The sequence below is a fragment of the Anomaloglossus baeobatrachus genome, chromosome 5 (assembly GCF_048569485.1).
Source record: "Anomaloglossus baeobatrachus isolate aAnoBae1 chromosome 5, aAnoBae1.hap1, whole genome shotgun sequence".
NCBI lineage: Eukaryota > Metazoa > Chordata > Amphibia > Anura > Aromobatidae > Anomaloglossus > Anomaloglossus baeobatrachus.
Window position 1 is genome coordinate 215603471 of NC_134357.1, and position 19096 is coordinate 215622566.

Below are 19096 nucleotides of genomic sequence, written 5' to 3' on the forward strand. Positions count from 1 at the left end.
CAAACTTCCCTGCCTTTATAGACATCTGAAGGAGGTATTACATTGACTGAACAGTGCCATTTATCTAATCTCATGATGTTTGATATGATCCGCTGAGCTGTGCATCTAATCCCATCCTGTATAATAGAATGCTGAGCCCTGTTTTTAATGGTATCCTGTGAGATACACTTAGTGTATCTAATCTCAGGTTGTTAACACAAAAAAAAATGAAAAGTAAAGGTATCAATATAAAGACCAAAATAACAAACTTCAAAAATCAATAACCTTTATTAAATAATTAAAATCCCAGGCAAATATACCAGACATACAATAAAAAGTGGCATGTGCAGTCAACACTAGGGTAATTTAAGGCAAGGAATAGCAGGGATAATAGTGTGTGCTTGCCTTTTAAGGTCAAGATATAAATATTTCAGCAATGCTGTAGCGGGATTGGGCCTTGCCCTATGCTCAGCACTGCCTACCAACTGAGGTAATACCACCCTAATTTGTATGGTACCCCCGTTCCTCGATGGCTGACCCTATTAATTCCTGCTCTGCCACCAGATGGTACCCTCCACCAAAACCTCCTTAAAGTGCAAGTGGAGTAACATCCATGTATCACATTCATCAGTAGAAGAATATATTCCCCACTCAACAGGTAATCCAGAATGTATACAGGAAAAAATAAATCAAAAATTTCCCTCACCATGTATCTAATCTTATGATGTCTGATATAGTATGCTGAGCCCTGTATTTAATTCTATCATGTGTGATGCCGTTCGCAAAGCCCTGCGCGTCTTGTCATCCATGAAGCTAAGCCCCACGCACTGTGAAGCGAGTATCACCAACTAGCAAAATCAGCTTTGCAATCCATCCATCCTCAGTTATACTGTCCATATATCAATATCACTTCGCAGTCGCCAGCAAAATGTGTCTGCACTGTGATCCTAAATGTTATCAATCTTTTTACCCTTTTGCAAATGCCCAGAAGGGAAGGAAACATGAGACAACACTGCATTACACTCGGCTAACGCTCGCAGCAGAGCCGCTAGCATATCTCATGCTATGCTCTCGCGTTGGATGCCAATGGCGGCAAGCCGTGCAACCGCTATGGGGCCCGGTGACAATGCTGAGAATCGCACTTTTGCAGATGACGATACAATTGAAAGCCATGATGAGAGGGGGAGCGGAGTGCTGCCTCTCTCATCATTCTGCCTCTGTGTCTGCGGCATTCATGTTAGCACAACAGAGCACAATGACGTCACTTGACACTGGGGAGACTGGAGCAGCGGGGGAGCAAGGGGAAGTGAGTATGTATTTAATCACGGTGGCCAGATGACTATGGGGGTGCATTAAATGGGGCCCAATTATATATTCTGCTACGGGGCCCCATGATTTCTATGCTTCCCTTTGTCAGAAGCCATACGCTAGTAGAACCGAGGCCTTATAGATGGCTACTGATAAGTCAATGATCAACCCATAAGAACAACGTTGAAAAATTGGCATGCATCAGTCATGTTGAACTGAGATACCACTGTTCCGGAAGTTGAGCTGGCATCAGAACAGTTTGATTGCTGCTCTCTCACATAAAACACAGAAACACTTGGCCGATCTGAACGTCACTAGCGTATATATGGAAGAAATAGCTGTCGCCAAACAATCGTTCAACAGATATCTGAGCTATATGGGGGCTGTAGATGTAGCATCTCATCAGTTGAGGACATCTTGAGAAGTGCAAGGCAGATAACTTTTGTACTGGCTCTCGGAAGGTACTTTTTCTCATTTTACAGATCCGTAATTAATGGCGAAATTAACCTTGAACATATGGTCGACCTAGGTCTATTTTTATGGTATACAAAAAAATTAGAGCAGTTTTTTTTCCTGGCTCCAGTGACCGTATAATTGTTGTATGTAATATGTAATGTTGCCAGCTCTTTATTTTTTATTATAAACCACTTGCTTTCATGTACTGTGTTTTTTTTTTTTCTTTTTTTTTTTTTTCTATTCTTATGTACTTTGTCATTTTCAGAGGGTTATTACCCACCTAGAGAAACATGAAGATGGAAAGGTCATTTACACTGATTGCATCAGGGATGAAAACATTAAACAGGTGGGAAATGTTTGGCCTTCCTTTTGTCTTAACTGTAGCTAGAGGGCAAGGTGGTTATTGCTTTTTAATTTTCACACATTGAATACTTTTGCACATACCCTCAAATTAAAGATGTCCACACAATTTGCACTGATTATCATATATGGGTTTTAGGCCAGGTTTAGACCACAACCTAGTTCTCATTCTGCACTTTTTCGGGGACTTCTGTCTGAATACCCGAAATATGATATTCATATGTTCCAATGACTGAGCCATCGGTTTCAACTTGGCAAATAAAGTCCCAAATTTGAACATTGCTCTCCATTCTACCTCCTTGCAGGTGCTGTCCATCTTTTTAGAACACTTTAGAATGTTAATGTATTTGGCTGAAAAGATAGATGCCAATGGAAAAGTAGTCAAACAGAAAGTTTCATACTTTGGACTGTTGTGACTTATTCATGTCCATGGCAGGAACCTAAAAACACCGAGAAAATTGTATTCAAAAGCCTCCCGATGGAGGGCTGAACAGGGACTGAGATGTGTTGTAAACCCACCCTTAAAGTGAACCTGTCATGTAAAAATTAAGTTAATAACCTGCAGATATGGGATTAATCTGTAGGTTAATAGTATTGTGATGCTGCCTGGCACCCCCACTGAGAGCCCCACTGGCGGGAGGAGTAACATTAATTTTCTCCCAGCAGTGGGGCTCTCAGTGCTCAGCTGTGTGGCTTCAGAACACTATTAACCTGCAGATTATTAACCTGCAGATATGGGAGTTAATTTTTTTTATTTTTACATGATGGGTTCCCTTTTCAAAAGGGTTGTCCATTATTAGAGGCTTCACTCCCTATTATATAATGAAATCACTTCATACTTATCTCCTGGCTGCTTTTGGTGCTTTTGCCCCCATGGGTCAAATGACTGCTGGAGCCAAGCATCATCTGCTGATCAAGTAATCTATTATTCTATTAGATGAGAATAAATAAAAGTCTGATTTAGATAGTACTGATTTGCTGTAGCAGTCACGTGACATTTCAATCCACATTGAATAGAAAAGAAGAAAAGATACTAATGATGATAGCCCCATCCAGTTGTACCCTAAAGCTGGGTTCACACATAGCGACAGCGACAACGACGTCGCTGTTACGTCACCATTTTCTGTGACGCAACAGCGACCTTGTAAGTCGCTGTTATGATTGCTGCTTAGCTGTCAAACACAGCAAAAGCAGCAGCGATCATAACGACACGCGTCGCTGTGCTACATGTGCAGAGAGCCGCGCACACTGCTTAGCGCTGGCTCCCTGCACTCCTAGCTACAGTACACATCGGGTTAATTACCCGATGTGTACTGCAGCTACATGTGCAGAGAGCAGGGAGCCGCGCACACTGCTTAGCGCTGACTCCCTGCACTCCTAGCTACAGTACACATCGGGTTAATTACCCGATGTGTACTGCAGCTACATGTGCAGAGAGCTGGGAGCCGCGCACACTGCTTAGCGCTGGCTCCCTGCACTCCTAGCTACAGTACACATCGGGTTAATTACCCGATGTGTACTGCAGCTACATGTGCACAGAGCAGGGAGCCGCGCACACTGCTTAGCACTGGCTCCCTGCACTCCTAGCTACAGTACACATCGGGTTAATTACCCGATGTGTACTGCAGCTACATGTGCACAGAGCAGGAGCCGACACTGGCAGCGAGAGCGGTGGACGCTGGTAACGAAGGTAAATATCGGGTAACCAGGGAAAGGTCTTCCCTTGGTTACCCGATGTTTACCTTGGTTACAGCTTACCGCAGCTGCCAGATGCCGGCTCCTGCTCCCTGCTCACTTCATTTCGTCGCTCTCTCGCTGTCACACACAGCGATGTGTGCGTCACAGCGGGAGAGTGACGACCAAAAAATGAAGCTGGACATTCAGCAACGACCGGCGACCTCACTGCAGGGGCCAGGTCATTGCTGGATGTCACACACAGCGACGGGACGTCGCTGCAACGTCACAGAAAATGGTGACCTAGCAGCGACGTCGTCGTCGCTGTGTGTGACACCACCCTAAGAAAGCGATGCTTCTATATAACTTCCGGTTGGTTGGGTGACCAACTTCAGTGAGATAAAAAAAGATATTCTAGTCCAAAAGTGTGACCCAGATTGCTATGACCCTTATAGCAAAAGGGAAAGCACAGGTCACTGCTTAGTAAGTTCCCATGGTTGTGACTGGAACATCACTAAGATCACTAACATCACTAAGATCACTAACATCGTGGAGTGACTGACCATCGGGCGAAAGCAATGCAGAATGCGAAAAAACTGACAGCGACGGATGTGATATCGTGTGATATAATGGAAGCCTATGGGTAGCGGAATCCGTCAAATGACGTATGCCGGTGTCTGTTCCGTCTTTTAGCAACCAAGCATGCTCAGATGTGTAAATTCCTTTCTGGTTAGAAAATCTCTCTCTCTGTCTCTGTCACTCTCGCTCTGTCTCTCCCTCTCACCCCCTCTCTCATACCGATCACTGGCGCTGCGTGGTGCTGCACAGCTGTCACACTGCTCCGGCGGCTTCTCCTGCTTTTGAAAATGCTGGCCGCTCGTTATTCGATCTCGTATTCACTGCTTCCCCGACCCACCGGCGCCTATCTCCCCCAATTTTGATACCAGCCAAGGTAAAGCCACATGGCTGAGGGCTGATATTCGCAGGATGGGGAGCCCCACATTATGGGGAGCCCCCCCAGCCTAAAAATATCAGCCAACAGCCGGCCGGAAATGCCGCATCCATTTGATACAACAGTCCCGGGTCTCTACCCAGCTAATCCCGATTGCTCTGATGCGGTGGCAATCGAGGTAATAAGGAGTTAATGGCAGCCCATAGCTGCCACTAAGTCATAGCTTAGTGATCGCAGGAGTCTATGAGACACCCCATCACTAAACTGTAGTGAAAATAAATAAATAGGGATAAGCGAATGTATTCGCCACTTTTCGGTATCCGACGGCTAATGGGGTATTCGCTATCCGACGGCTAATATGGTATTCGCTCCGATACTTTCATTTTCATTTCTGACTTTCTGTCTCCTTTTTCCAGCCAATGAACACATCTGATGTTGGTTGCCCTCACAGTAATGCTACAGCCATCTTTGTTGTTTTCTTACTGTGATTGGCTTAAGGCCCCGTTACACGCAACGACGGATCTAACAATATATCGAGGGGGTCACGGATTCCATGATGCACATCCGGCATCGTTAGCGACGTCGTTGCGTGTGACAGCAAGGAACGACCATTAACGATGCAAAATACTCACCTTATCGTCCATCGTTGACACGTCGTTCCTTTTTAAAAAATCGTTGATTGTTGAGCACGCAGGTTGTTCGTCGTTCCCGAGGCAGCACATATCGCTACGTGTGACACCTCGGGAACGACGAACTGCAGCTTACCTGCGGCCGCCGGTAATGCGGGAGGAAGGAGATGGGCGGGATATTACGTCCCGCTCCCCTCCGCTTCTATTGGACGGCTGCCGTGTGACGTCGCTGTGACGCCGCAGGAACCACCCCTTTAGAAAGGAAGCGGTTTGCCGGCAACAGCGATGTCGCTAGGCAGGTAAGTACGTGTGACGGCTCCAAACGATTTTGTGCGCCACGGGCAGCGATTTGGCCATGACGCACAAATGATGGGGGCGGGTGCTTTCACCAGCGATATCGCTGCTTTAACACCCCCTTTAGCCGCACAGCGTCATAGGGGCTATATAAGGCTGCCGCCGTTTTGTGCACGCATTCATTGCTGAGCTGGCGGTGTAGGTAGACTGTATTGTGTGCGGGAGAGCGTTTCTACAGCCAACTAATAATAGTCCTTCTAACGGCTGAAGATATTTTACATTAGCTGCTAGCGGGTGTATAAATTATAGAATCAGGTATAGGGACAGTGCAGTGCGTTGTTTAATATAGCGTTTCTGCTGCAAAATCCAAAATAGTCCTTTTAAGGGCTGAAGATAGTGTGCATTAGGTGCTAGCAGGGGAAGAAATTGCAGAAATAGCTATAGGGTCAGTGGTAGTGCATTGCTTTTTTTGGTGAGATCCGTTCCTGTTTTAAACCGCCAAAAAAAAATAAATAAAAAAATCCTCTTATTAGTGCTGCATACGGTCTGTTACTACAGTGTGTGATATAGGGAGAGCTTTTTCACAGGCAGGGAGAGATTTAAAGCTGTCCTGACATCTGCTACTAATAATCAACAATCCCAGCACTGCTACATCCCTTGTGTGTGTTCTACTAGGAATAGGTATTGCAACTTCCTAAAAAAAGGTTTCAAAATTGACAAAACAATGGGTTCAGGTGTACTGTAGTGCCTATCAGCCACCATCTCAATTCATACCAGCACAGTTGCATCCTTGTGTTGGCTTCATAGCGTACATAAACTCCATAGTACCCTACTGCTTAAAAAACCCAGTGTAAGTTTAAGTTAAAAAAAAAATAAAAAAATTTGCTGTCACAGCCTGTAGTTCTGCCTGAAGCCAAATACCATAATATATAGCATCCTGGTGGTGGCTTCATATCTTACAGAACTTAGATAGTGGCCTGCTGCAACTAACACACAGTGTCAGTGTTCGAAAATTGTAATTAATACTCGGTGTTCGTGGCTGTACTTCTGCCTGAAGGCCAATACCTTACTAGCAGCAAGCTAGCATACTGGTGGCGGCTTCATATTTTACAGAACCTACATAGTGTCCTGCTCTTATTAAAACACAGTCTGAGTGCCAAAAACCAATACTAGAATAAAAGTGTTGTCAAACCCTGTTTTCTTTTAGGGCTGAAAGACATTCACAACATCTTTGTCGACTCCACCAAGTGGTACTTTGTCCAATAAAGGTACCTTGCGGTTTTTAGACTTACAGAAACAGCTATCGTGGGGAACTATTAACACATGTTTAACAACCCGGCATCAGTGTTGTTCCACTGCCTGTACAAAAGTTCACGTTACAGTATTCATCTTCAAATCAAACCAAGAAAATAGGAAACAGAGGCGGTAGGGCCGTAGACGAGGTGGTAGTGACGGTGGTGGTCGCCGCCAAAGCAGTGTGACCGAGCCAAAAAAAAAGGTTCCTGCTTTATCTACCTCTGCCTTCCTATTCCAATTTTCTTGTCCACGTGGGAAATCACTCTTGCACCCTGAACAGTGCGAATAGGTAACAGGTTGGCTAGCAGAAAATGGATCTAGTTACTTGTTGAGTAGCAAAACCCAATCGTCCACACAGACAGGCTTGAGTAGCCTAGAGGCTGGCCCATCAAATCCTCAGCCTGGTCCTCATTCCTCACAACATCAGTATTCTAAGGAAACATATGACCCCAAAGCAGGTTACTCTGAGGAACTGTTTACGGGACTCTTTGAACTTTCTTGCCTCTCATCGTACAACACCACCAACGCAGGTGAGGCCGTGGTGTGCAGTGATGAACAGATCTTTGAGCACCCTAGGCTTCTGTAAGCCATGTTGTTGTTCGTGACATGCTGGGCAATCAGGTGGAAGTGTTGGAGGATGATGAGACACAGTTGCCCTCAGGTCAGCCTCAAACCTCCATTACGGAAGATGTTCACCTTCAGAAATTTGAAGATGACCTGCTCGATGATGAGGTGACTGATCCAACATGGACGAGTGGCATGGATTGCGAGAGCAGCAGTGCAGAGGAGCATGTGCCATAGTCTGCAAAAAGGCTGTAAGATATAGGGTTTCGACCACTGCCAGAGGTCAACCAACTGTGCACATGACACCACCACCTGTGGACAAGGGTCCGTGCACCACCTGTGCCATCTGAGTCCAAGGGTCTGTGCTGCGATTGTGTGGGAGTTTTTTTTCCCAAGAGTCCTTCAGACAAAACGGTTACCATTTGTCAAATCTGTCAGACCAAGCTTAGCAGAGGCAGAAATACTTCCAGCTTGGGCACTTCCAGCATGAGAAACCATATGTTAGCCAAGCACACCACTAGGTGGTTGAAAGCTCTAGGTCAAAAAAACACGATTTCCAGACTCAAAACACTGCCACTTCCCCTGGGCTGCCTGCTTCCCAAACTGGTGTGCAAGAAGGTGGTGCTGATGCCTCCTTCTCCCAACCTGATGTTGTCCAAACTCAATCATCAACAACCACATCCGCTTCGGTGACCCAGCGTTCCGTTCAGTTGTCCATACCGCATACCTTTAAAAAGAAGCGAAAATACCCTGTTACGAACCCAAGGGCAGAAACCATAACTGCACACATTGCACGATTGATGGCCCTTGAGATGTTGCCATATCGGCTTGTGGGAACAGAGGCTTTCCGCGACCTTTTGGAGGTGTTAGAACATCGGTACTCTGTGCCTAGCCGCCACTATTTATCTCTCTGTGCTGTCCCCGCGCTCCACAATCACGTGTCCGTAAACATCAAACAGGCCCGGTCGACTTAACCACAGACACGTGGACAAGCTGAAGTGGACAGGGACGCTACATCTCACTGCCGGCACACTGGGTGAATCTGGTGGCGGCTGGTACAGAGTCTGAGCCGGCAACATCCCATATAGTTCCCACACCCAGAATAGCGGGCCCCACTTCAATCACAGTTTCAGTAGCCTCCTACACAGCAACATCTCCCTCCTCCTACTCTTCATCTGGCTTCTGTGCATCCTCCTCAACATCTGCCGGTGTCTACCCGTCGACATAATTCCCCAGCTGGGATCTCTGCAGCACTGCTTCAGCTAAGCGGCACATGCTCTACTGAAGCTCATCTGTATCGGTGACAAATCTCACATGGCACCTGAGCTTTTGAAAGCAATAACTGAGCAGACAGATGAGTGGCTTGCGCCGTTGGACCTCCGTCCAAGGATGGTAGTGTGCGATAATGGTCGTAATCTGGTGGCGGCTTTAAAGCTTGGAAAACTTGTACACGTTCCTTGTATGGCCCACGTTGTAAGTTTAGTAGTTCTGCACTTTCTCAAAAAATACCCTGGAATACCAGACCTACTTACCAAGGTACGATGTCTTAGCGCCCATTTCTGCAAGTCATCTCCCTCTTTTGCTGGCCTGGCAGTGCTGCAGCAGCGCTTACACTTGCCTTATCACAGACTAATATGTGTCCTCCCTACGAGATGGAATTCAACCTATCATATATTGACCAGGATCCATGAGCAGCAGAGGGCAGTATCCCAATTCCAGCTGGAACATGCCCGTCCGATGCAGCTGCCAGACATAAGTACTGCCGAGTGGGTGTGGATTGCAGACATTTGTCAGGTCGTAGAGAATTTTGATACTGTACCAACATTGTGAGCAGTGATGATGCTCTTATCAGCACTGATATGTTTATTGAAACGCTCTCTGGATGGTCTGACTGACCCAAAGTGTTAATGCGCCCGAGGTGTCTGTGGATCCAGACTTCACAATGGTTGCTAGTAATCCGCACAACGTCGGTCAACAGGCTCAGGCCACCTTTGGTCAGCATCATGAGGATGAGATTGAGGAGGATGATGAAGAACAGGAATGCTTTGAAGTTGGTAACCAAGGGATTGACAACCCAAGCTTCAGGGCTGTCCAGCATGGATGGCCTGAGGAGGAGCAGGAGGAGGAGAGAGAGACTGAGGAGGAGAGGAGGTTTGGGGAGACAGAATGTATTCTTAGCAGTGACACACAAAGGTTTCCAGTTCGGAGTCTGGGACACATGGCACAGTTCATGTCACACTGCCTTTCTCATGACTGTCGGCTAGTCCACATTTTGGCAGACAACAAATACTGGTTATGTACCTTCCTTGACCCAAGCTACAAAGACATTTACTTCGCTACTTGTGGAGGCAAATAAGGATTGTACTACGGAAACATTCAAGAGGGCTGTAGTGGAGCAGTTGATGAAACGATTACCCTCAGATCATGCTGGCGTCAGAGGTAGCGTGTCATCTTACGCAACAGGATTACAAGAGAGTTCTATGCATAGTAGGAGCAACACAGGTGGAGGACTAATGTGCCGAAACTGGTCCATTTTCCACAACCTGTCAACTTCCAATCAGATACCGGTTGGGGGAATTATGACAAGGAGGGAACAGTTAAGTAAGATGATGAGGGACTATGTAGGTGACCGTATCAGCGTGCTTTCAGAGTCTACAGTTCCCTTTAACTATTGGGTTTCCAAGCTCAACACTTGGCCAGACCTTGCCTTATACGCTTTGGAAGTGCTAGCTTGCCCTGCTGCGAGTGTGTTGTCTGAGCGTGTTTTCAGCTCAGCGGGGTCAATAATAACAGATACTCGCACACGACTATCCACGGAAAGTGCAGACCATTTGACGATGATCAAAATGAACCATAGAATGATTGCCCAAGGAGAATCTCAGGCCGCCTGTTAACAAGACCCAATAATAAGTATAGCCCCAATTTTCTATTTAAGTTCAAATAAGTTCCATTGTTTCTCACTCAACACTTTTTTGTCTTCTATCATCTAATGAGACGGCATGACTAATGTAACTTGTTATGCTGCTGCGATGTAATTGTTTGGCCCAATCACCCAGGGCAATATTTTTCAAGCCTTTGTACATTATGCACTGGCACAACTACTGTCAAGGCTACACTGTCTACAACAATTGGTCAGTCAATCTCTATTTGTGTTCTTTATTTATGCTGTGTTCCACGGTGTGTTACACATGGCCCCCTGCGGAATCAGAATTTTTTTAGCTCCTTGGCATGTTATGCCCTGTTGCTTATCCTACCAATTTTAACAAAAAAGCTGTTGGGAGTACCTTCTGATGCTTTGCTACATGGAGTCGGATCCATTACATCCTAGGGGAACTGAATGTATTAAACTCCTTTCCATGTTATGCCCTGTTTCAAATCCTAACAATTTTTTTTAATAAAAGAGAGCTACTGGGAGTACCTTCTGATGCTGTGCTCCATGGTGTTTGAACCATTCCCCCCTGGGGAAACTGAATTTTTTAAAATCCTCGGTGTTAGCTAGTGGAGTAAAGCCTGAGCTGGGACATCGAAGCTGATGTAGTTGATGATGATTGCATCTGACCAAAAGCAGGCTGGGAGCAGGAGGCATCATCGCCTGCTTCCTAGAGTGCAGTTTGTGAAGCATGCAGCACTGTGGAAGTGGCAGTTGTTTCACTCTGGAACTCGTGGCATTCATTTGTCCATAAAACATACATTACTGAATTATTTGAATAGATTTTGAATAGAGGGCCACTTTAGCCTGTTGTTTTGGTGGAGGAGGAAGAGGAGGGCAAGGCCAACACCCAAATGGCCACAATGGCAGTAGCACTGTAAAGTGTTATGGAGTACGTATTCGAGCTTTCACACTAATGATATAGGTGACACAAAAAACTACAAATTACTGCCATCCTTCCCCAATGTATGTTACAGGGCCCACCTAAGAGCCGTAAGAAGTCTGAGATTTGAGGACAGCCAGTGGCCCTTCCTACATTTGAGTAGAGGGCCACTGGAGCCGGTAGTGCTGGTGGAGGAGGAGGAGGGCAAGGTCAACATCCCAATGGGCACATTGTATCTGACTATATAAAGTGCTGTCAAATATGTCCCAAAAAAGGAGGTGTGAGACAGACACCAATATAATGTATAAGTTACAGCCCTTTCTAATCGAAAGAGAAGGAAAAATGTAAAAAACGAAACGTGTGACCATATGCTAAAGTGTTTTTTTTTTTTGTTGGAGGTCGGGGCTTGATTTGGCGTTTTATTACAGTGATTAGGCACTAGAAACTGTTTCTTAGCAATTTCCCCTCTTTTACTTTGGTTTGAGTGCTGTTCTGGCGACTACGTAAGCGCCGCGTGCTGCTCTGAGCACGTTATTCCAAGACACCAGAAATGTAGTGAGGCACCTTCTACAGGCTGTGCCCATACTGTTTCAGCCTTTTCCCATCGATTTCAGCCTTATCCTCAGTCACCACAGGTCACTGTTGGGTTCAACGTAAAATTATTCTGGTTTCCCATAGACTTACATTGGGGGTCGAATATTCGCGAATAGTCGAATATCGGTGAGATATTTGCTGGATATTTGTCGAATCGAATGTTAGGGTATTCGATCATCCCTATAAATAAACAAACACTGAAAATCCTTTATCTAATATATAAAGCTGAGTGTATGTATGTATGTATGTATGTATGTATGTCCACTAAAGGAATCTGCACCGTCGCATTTACAATCACAAACTTTTGCACAGACACTCCATGTGACTCAGGGAACATCATAGACTATGTTTGGACTGGAAAATTTAACCCCACGCTTTACAGTTACTCTACAAAAATCCTGCCTCCATTAAAGTCAATGGAGCTGTGAGCTATTAGGTTATTAATAGGAGCTCTGAGTAGTTTCTCTAGGAACAAAATTAATTGTTAGTATAAGAAGCTTGTGTGTGAGGTAATAAGATGTCGGTGGGGAGATGGATAGAGAGAGACAGAAAGTCAAAGAGACAGACAGAGGCAGACAGACAGGGAAAGAGACAGGGAAAGAGACAGAGACAGACACAAACTCGAAGAGAGACCTTTACTATCCCGGGCAACGCCCAGGTACTACAGCTAGTTTGAAATAAAAAAACAAAAAACACCCTCTTTCACTACTTTATTAATCCCTAAATACCCCTCCAGGTCCGATGTAATCCACATGAGGTCCCACGACGCTTTCAGTGTTCAGGTGAGACTACAATGGGTCTCGTAAGGTCTGACTGCCGTGTCCAAATTATAATGTCATGTGTGCACAGCGAGAAAGAACAATAACGGACACTGAATCAGTTATGGACCTTCTCCATGATGGACGCTAGAGCTACTGATCTTTATTCTTAGACAAAGTCTTTATAGGACCAGGAAGTAAAGGGTGTAAACAAAAGTATAGCCCCTAGGGGCTCAAGACGTATAGGAATTTACATAGTTTCTGCTGGATTGGTCAGTCCAAACTTTAGGAATTCTCCGTTGTTCATCATCTTGGGTGGCAGCCATCCTTAGATTACATGTGCTTAAATATATTGTATTAAGGAAAAAACACTAAATATGCAATGTGTCCATACACATATACATACATATATTATATATACACACACATATATATATATATATTGTGAGGTAGCGACCACCAACGTGGTAAATGGTCGCTATATGTCGCAGTGGAGAAGGTCGCTGCGATATTAAACTGAAGAGGTTGCTATGGGACTTGTAGTTCCACAAAGGCTTGTTTCTGCATTTAAGGGTCAGGTTCCCTTTAATAATGCCTGTGTGCTGCACAGGTCTGGATAATCACAGACCTCCACCTGTGGGGGTGTCCAGTCTGATTTAGGAGACTCAGTGTGTGTTCTGCAGAGGGTGAGAGCAGAGCAGGGGGCTCTGGATTTCAGTCTGGGTTTAGACTGGAAGTAGTGTGCAAGCCAGGCTGGTTAGTGCTGTGGCTACTGGACCAAAGCTCTCCTGGAGTGGAGAGACAGACAGGAGTCTGCAGAGTGTCTCTGGGTTCTTGGAAGGAACCACAGCAAGTGTTGTTCGCTGGCTGGCAGGAGCCAGTGTGTACAGGCACCACACTTCCAATAGAGACTGTATTGGACTGGAAGCCCACGGTATGTGATTGTGCTATGTTTTTGCCTTATGCCAGGAGAGGCCTGTTATGTTTAATGTCTGCCGTTTATGACAAGTTTTTTAATAAACGGCTGGAAATCTTTATAAAGAGACTGTACATGTGTTGCTGAAGCTACCTCTGCAAGCGAGTGGAACCCCCCAGGTTGCGGGGTGCAACCTTACATATGGTGTCTCGAATGCGGGCATGCGGTCTGGTTGCTAGGGGCAACGCAGCCTGGTTGCTAAGGGCAACTGCCTAGGACGTATTGCTGTGGATCGGCGAGTCCACGAAAATCGTGTCGGCGCACTCAAGCAGCTGGCGGTGGATCGGCGGGTCCACGAAAATTTTGTCTGCGCACTCAAGCGGCTGGCGGTGAATCAGTGGGTCTGCAGGGTTCTGTGCAGCAGTGGCGAGAGACCAGTGACTGGAGGTTCCAGGCCAACCCGGAATTGCGGGGCCCTGTTTGGTGAGCAGTGATACACCACAGGCTGGAGATCCTGGTTGTACGGGCGGTACAACCTGGAAAGGTTAGTGGTTCTCTAACCCCCTCCCCCCTCTTTAGACCACCGGGTATTACCCATTGGAGCGCCCCTCCTGTTTGTTTTCTTGTTTCAGCATGGAGGGTGCACAAATGGATGCTATGGAGGAGCTGTACCAGTTCCTTGTGCGTGGACAGCAGGAGCCGTCAGTGCGCACCGAAGTAGCAGCAGTGGACCAGTTGATGAACTCCCTTCTGGGGCCAGTACGAACACAGGGTGCCCAGCGAGATAAAGGGGAACTGGGGTCTAAAGACACTGCAAGGAAGCCACAGAAACCCCAAAAGGGGGTGGAGTCCCAGAAAGGGGTGGTTACCCAAAAGGGGGCGGGGTCCCAGAGAACGATGGTGGCACAAAAAGGGGCGGAGCATCCCAAATCCGAAGGTGTAGTGGCATCAATGGACAGTAGCCAAGGACAATGGTGTTCATGCTATGTGTGTCCGGTCTGCGGTACAGACTGCCCGGCTGACGAGAAGTCACGTCTGTGTTCTGTGGAAGTTGATGGCAAATGTGTGACTGGGCTGGTAGACTCGGTGAGCTTGGTGTCCCTGGTGAGGGCCACGCTCGATACCTACCCGATTCTTGGAAGGATGGAAGCCTGCTGCAGACATGGGAATATTGGAGAGTATCCACGGTCCCGAGTGGTCGTTGAGACGGATGGGGTGTTTGGATCCGTTAATGTTGGGGTAGTGCCTGACTTACCGCATCCCATTATAATAGGCCGGGACTTTAATTTTTTTGAGGACTTGTGGTCGATGGCAGAAATGGCCAGCTGCTTGTGTAAAAGCCGGAAAGGCTCAAAGGAAGCCCTATCACAGCGGGAGCCTGAAAGTGTTCCTAGTAGTATGATATTATGTAATAAGGGGAAGACCATGCCTACTAGAGGTGACAGTACTAAGTTAGGGGTGACCAAAGAAAGAGATGGACGTGCCCCCCTTAGGGATATGACGTTTACAGTAACAAAGGATAGTGTGACCGTTAAAAACGGGAGAGCTCCAGACAGGGGGTTCAACACTTGGTTAAGTGGGGGCTTGTTAGTCCAGGACACCAGGGGGACTGACGATGACTCCAGTAAAGACACTGACTTTACTAAAGTGACAAATGAGTACAGTGACGTACTGATGAGCAAAGAGGGGAAAACCTCCCATCGCCGAAGGCGCAAGAGGCGCAGAGGGGCGGAGCAAGCTACAACCACTGACAATATGGTCCAGATAGAGACAGTGTCGTGTATTTCTGCCCAAAGTGTGGATTCCCTTCCAGAATCTGAGTGTGCACAGGTTGAGAAAGGCACGTTGCCAATAGCAACCGCTAATGTAGAGTCGGACAGCAAAATCATGCCAAAGAAAGATGAGTCTGAGCTGGAACTGACACATTGTAACAACAGAAATCAGCAGGGTGAAAACGCAGAAAAGGAGCCGACCAAGGAAGTACTGGTGGTGTCCCCTATGACTTCCCAGTGTGATGCTGATGGTCTGTTGAGTGTAAGCACTATAGGATATCAAATCCTGGAAAGTACGGTAACAGATGACCTCCTAGAGAGTGTTGGTGGAAGAAAAATCCACAAAGGTCATAGTGAGCAGACCGGTGAACTATCTAGTGCTAGGGTGGATAACAGTGAATACAGCCCCAAAGCTCTAAGAGGAGGAGAGTACTGTGGTGAAGTACCAGGTGACACCCTGGTAGAAGGCGATGTTGTGAACTCCCAAGCGAGGGCAGAGGGTGACACTGCAGAGACCCAAGAGGAAGTTGGAGGGAATGCAGTGAAGTCCCAAGACACGGCTGATGCTGTAAAAGTGGAAAGAGCCTCTGAGGAAGAGGTGAGGTCTGGACGTGAGGTCTCATCAGAAGCTGAGAGCCTGACTGACTCGGTGGGTAAGACCAAGACCGCAGACAAGAAGATTGACTCAGCTAAGAGCCTGAAACCCAAAGGCTCTGAGGCTGGGGCTGAGCCCGAGGAGGGTGTAACTCAAAAGGTGAAGCCTTTGGTGAAGAATATAGAAGGAGGCAAGAGACCTCAGGAACAGTCTAGTGTCCTTGAAAGTAAAGGAAGCAGACCAGTCTTCAATTATCTGATAGATGTGCCAAAAGACTTAAGAGAAGCCTGTGCCAGTGAGAAGGTACATGAAAAATTCAAGACGGCCGTAGGAGCCTATAAAGTGTACTTTGCCCCAGAGTCTTGTCGGTTGCTGGTGTGCTCTGTAAGTGATGTCACAAAGAAGCGGGTGGCTATCCTTAGTGGCATGCACCTACAGTGTCTTCGCACGAAGTGGCTCATCTCTACAAAGATGGAAGAAGACACCAGACGATTGGAGCATATGAAGCGGCTCACCGCAGCGTTTCAGGAAGTGGTGGTTGTGAAGAAACCATTAATTGGGCTTGCAATAAGAGCGCTGAGAAGTAACATTCAGCAAGCCAGGAAGGTTCCAGGTATTACAGCTATTGAATTGGAAAAAACCAGTGGAACATTCCGAATCTATGGGAAAACTGCAGGAGCAGTCAAGACAGCTCGGAAGTTGTTGGAGTTTGTGGAGGAGGTCATACAAGTGCCCGGAGAACTGGTTAAGAAGCTGACTGGAAGAAATGGAAGAGTCATGCAGGAGATGGTTGACAAGTCCGGTGTGACAAGAGTAAGAATTAATATTCATAATGAAGCCAAGATACTCTGTGAAGTCGGTATGGTTCCATGTGTCATTGTGGGAACAAAGGAGTGTGTTGAAAATGTACGAGTCCTCCTAGAGTACCGCCTGAGTTACCTGGAAGAACTAAAGCAATTGAATCTTGAAAGACAGAAGATTGCAGAGAAACTTTGTCAAGTTAGTGTGAGGTTGCGACCGCTTTCGGGCCAGGGACCAAAGAAGTGTGGTCCACCTAGTGACTGTGTTGCTTCAGATGGCAAGGGAAGCAGGTCCTGTAGTAAAAGGAGCCAAGGTTATAGAGGACCTAATTATACATCGGGCTATAGCACAGACTCTGAAGACTCTAAGCCCTCTAAGACAATGTCCGAAGGAAAGAATGGCGCTTGGGACATGTCTCTAGCCAAAGGTGGCATTGAGAAAGTCAACAATCAGAGCAATGGACAAAGATGTCCTAGAAGAAGAGCCCAATATCGATCTGGACACAGAGAATGCATAGGATCTAGTTACGTCAGAACCTCAGGGCTGATGTACCCAAACAGTAGCCCCTCTAGTGGACTGAATAGCGCAGGGTCGAGCCACACAGTAGTTACGACTAAGAGAGTGTCTCACTACCACACTGACCGTTTGAGACGGTCATGGAGAGATAGGTCTGACCAGGGACCGTGTCTGAGAAGTGGGTTTCCTGTGACGGGTTTGGTGACAGACGGTATGTCGAGAACTGGAGCTCAAGGTTGTCAAAGTGGGCCCTCTCAACTGGTAGGGCAAGGTGACCCTGCTGCCCCGTCTCGAGGCCCCTGTAGGGTATCGAGTGTTCAACCCTACAAGTTTGAACAGAGGGGGGGGATATGTGAGGTAGCGACCACCAACGTGGTAAATGGTCGCTATATGTCGCAGTGGAGAAGGTCGCTGCGATATTAAACTGAAGAGGTTGCTATGGGACTTGTAGTTCCACAAAGGCTTGTTTCTGCATTTAAGGGTCAGGTTCCCTTTAATAATGCCTGTGTGCTGCACAGGTCTGGATAATCACAGACCTCCACCTGTGGGGGTGTCCAGTCTGATTTAGGAGACTCAGTGTGTGTTCTGCAGAGGGTGAGAGCAGAGCAGGGGGCTCTGGATTTCAGTCTGGGTTTAGACTGGAAGTAGTGTGCAAGCCAGGCTGGTTAGTGCTGTGGCTACTGGACCAAAGCTCTCCTGGAGTGGAGAGACAGACAGGAGTCTGCAGAGTGTCTCTGGGTTCTTGGAAGGAACCACAGCAAGTGTTGTTCGCTGGCTGGCAGGAGCCAGTGTGTACAGGCACCACACTTCCAATAGAGACTGTATTGGACTGGAAGCCCACGGTATGTGATTGTGCTATGTTTTTGCCTTATGCCAGGAGAGGCCTGTTATGTTTAATGTCTGCCGTTTATGACAAGTTTTTTAATAAACGGCTGGAAATCTTTATAAAGAGACTGTACATGTGTTGCTGAAGCTACCTCTGCAAGCGAGTGGAACCCCCCAGGTTGCGGGGTGCAACCTTACAATATATATATATATATATATATATATATATATATATATATATATATATATATATATATACGCACACATATACATATATGTTAGTAAGAAACAAAAGCATGCAAAAATACTGTGTTTTTTCAAAAATAAGACCTCCTCCAAAAATAAGCCCTAGCAGGGATTTTTAGCATTTTCGGAGAAAAACTTAAATATAAGCCCTCCCCCGAAAATAAGCCTTAGTCGCGGATCAATAATGAAGTGTGCCTGCAGCTAAAAAAGGTTATAAATACTGCAGGACACTTCATTATAGACAGCGGCACCCGGCAATTACACTCACCCAACACTGAGCGGCAGGACCTGCAGTGATCACACACCCGCACACATCAACTCTCACACACACACACACACACACACACACACACACATACACACTCACACACACGCACACAATCAGATCTCACACACACACCAGATCTCACACACAAACATCGGATCGCACACACAGTCAGATCGCACACACAAACATCAAATCACACACACACACACAAACATCGGATTGCACACACATCGGATCGCACACACACTCACCTCATCCAGCGACACCGATCTCTTCTCGCCGGGAGAATCCTTAGGCAGTGCAGTGGAGTGGAACGAACAGGACCTGCGGCCGGACACGTGACTTGCTCTCATTCCCTGCTGCCGTAAGTGCTGGATGTGATGTGATGTGTGTTTGTGTGTGTGTGTGTGTGTGTGTGTGTGTGATCTGATGTGTGTGTGTGTGATCTGATGTGTGTGTCTGGGATCAGCTGTGTGTGTGA

General features: G+C 46.7%; 1 protein-coding gene across 2 annotated transcripts in view; it reads left to right on the forward strand.

Annotated features, from left to right (window-relative positions):
• Positions 1-19096, forward strand: part of MTG1 (mitochondrial ribosome associated GTPase 1) — a 1022130-nt gene that overhangs the window by 27067 nt on the left and 975967 nt on the right. For both annotated transcript variants that reach the window (XM_075349124.1, XM_075349125.1), the window contains exon 3: positions 2009-2089. In XM_075349124.1, coding sequence (XP_075205239.1) covers positions 2009-2089 — 81 coding nt within the window. The remainder of the gene's footprint in view (positions 1-2008; positions 2090-19096) is intronic.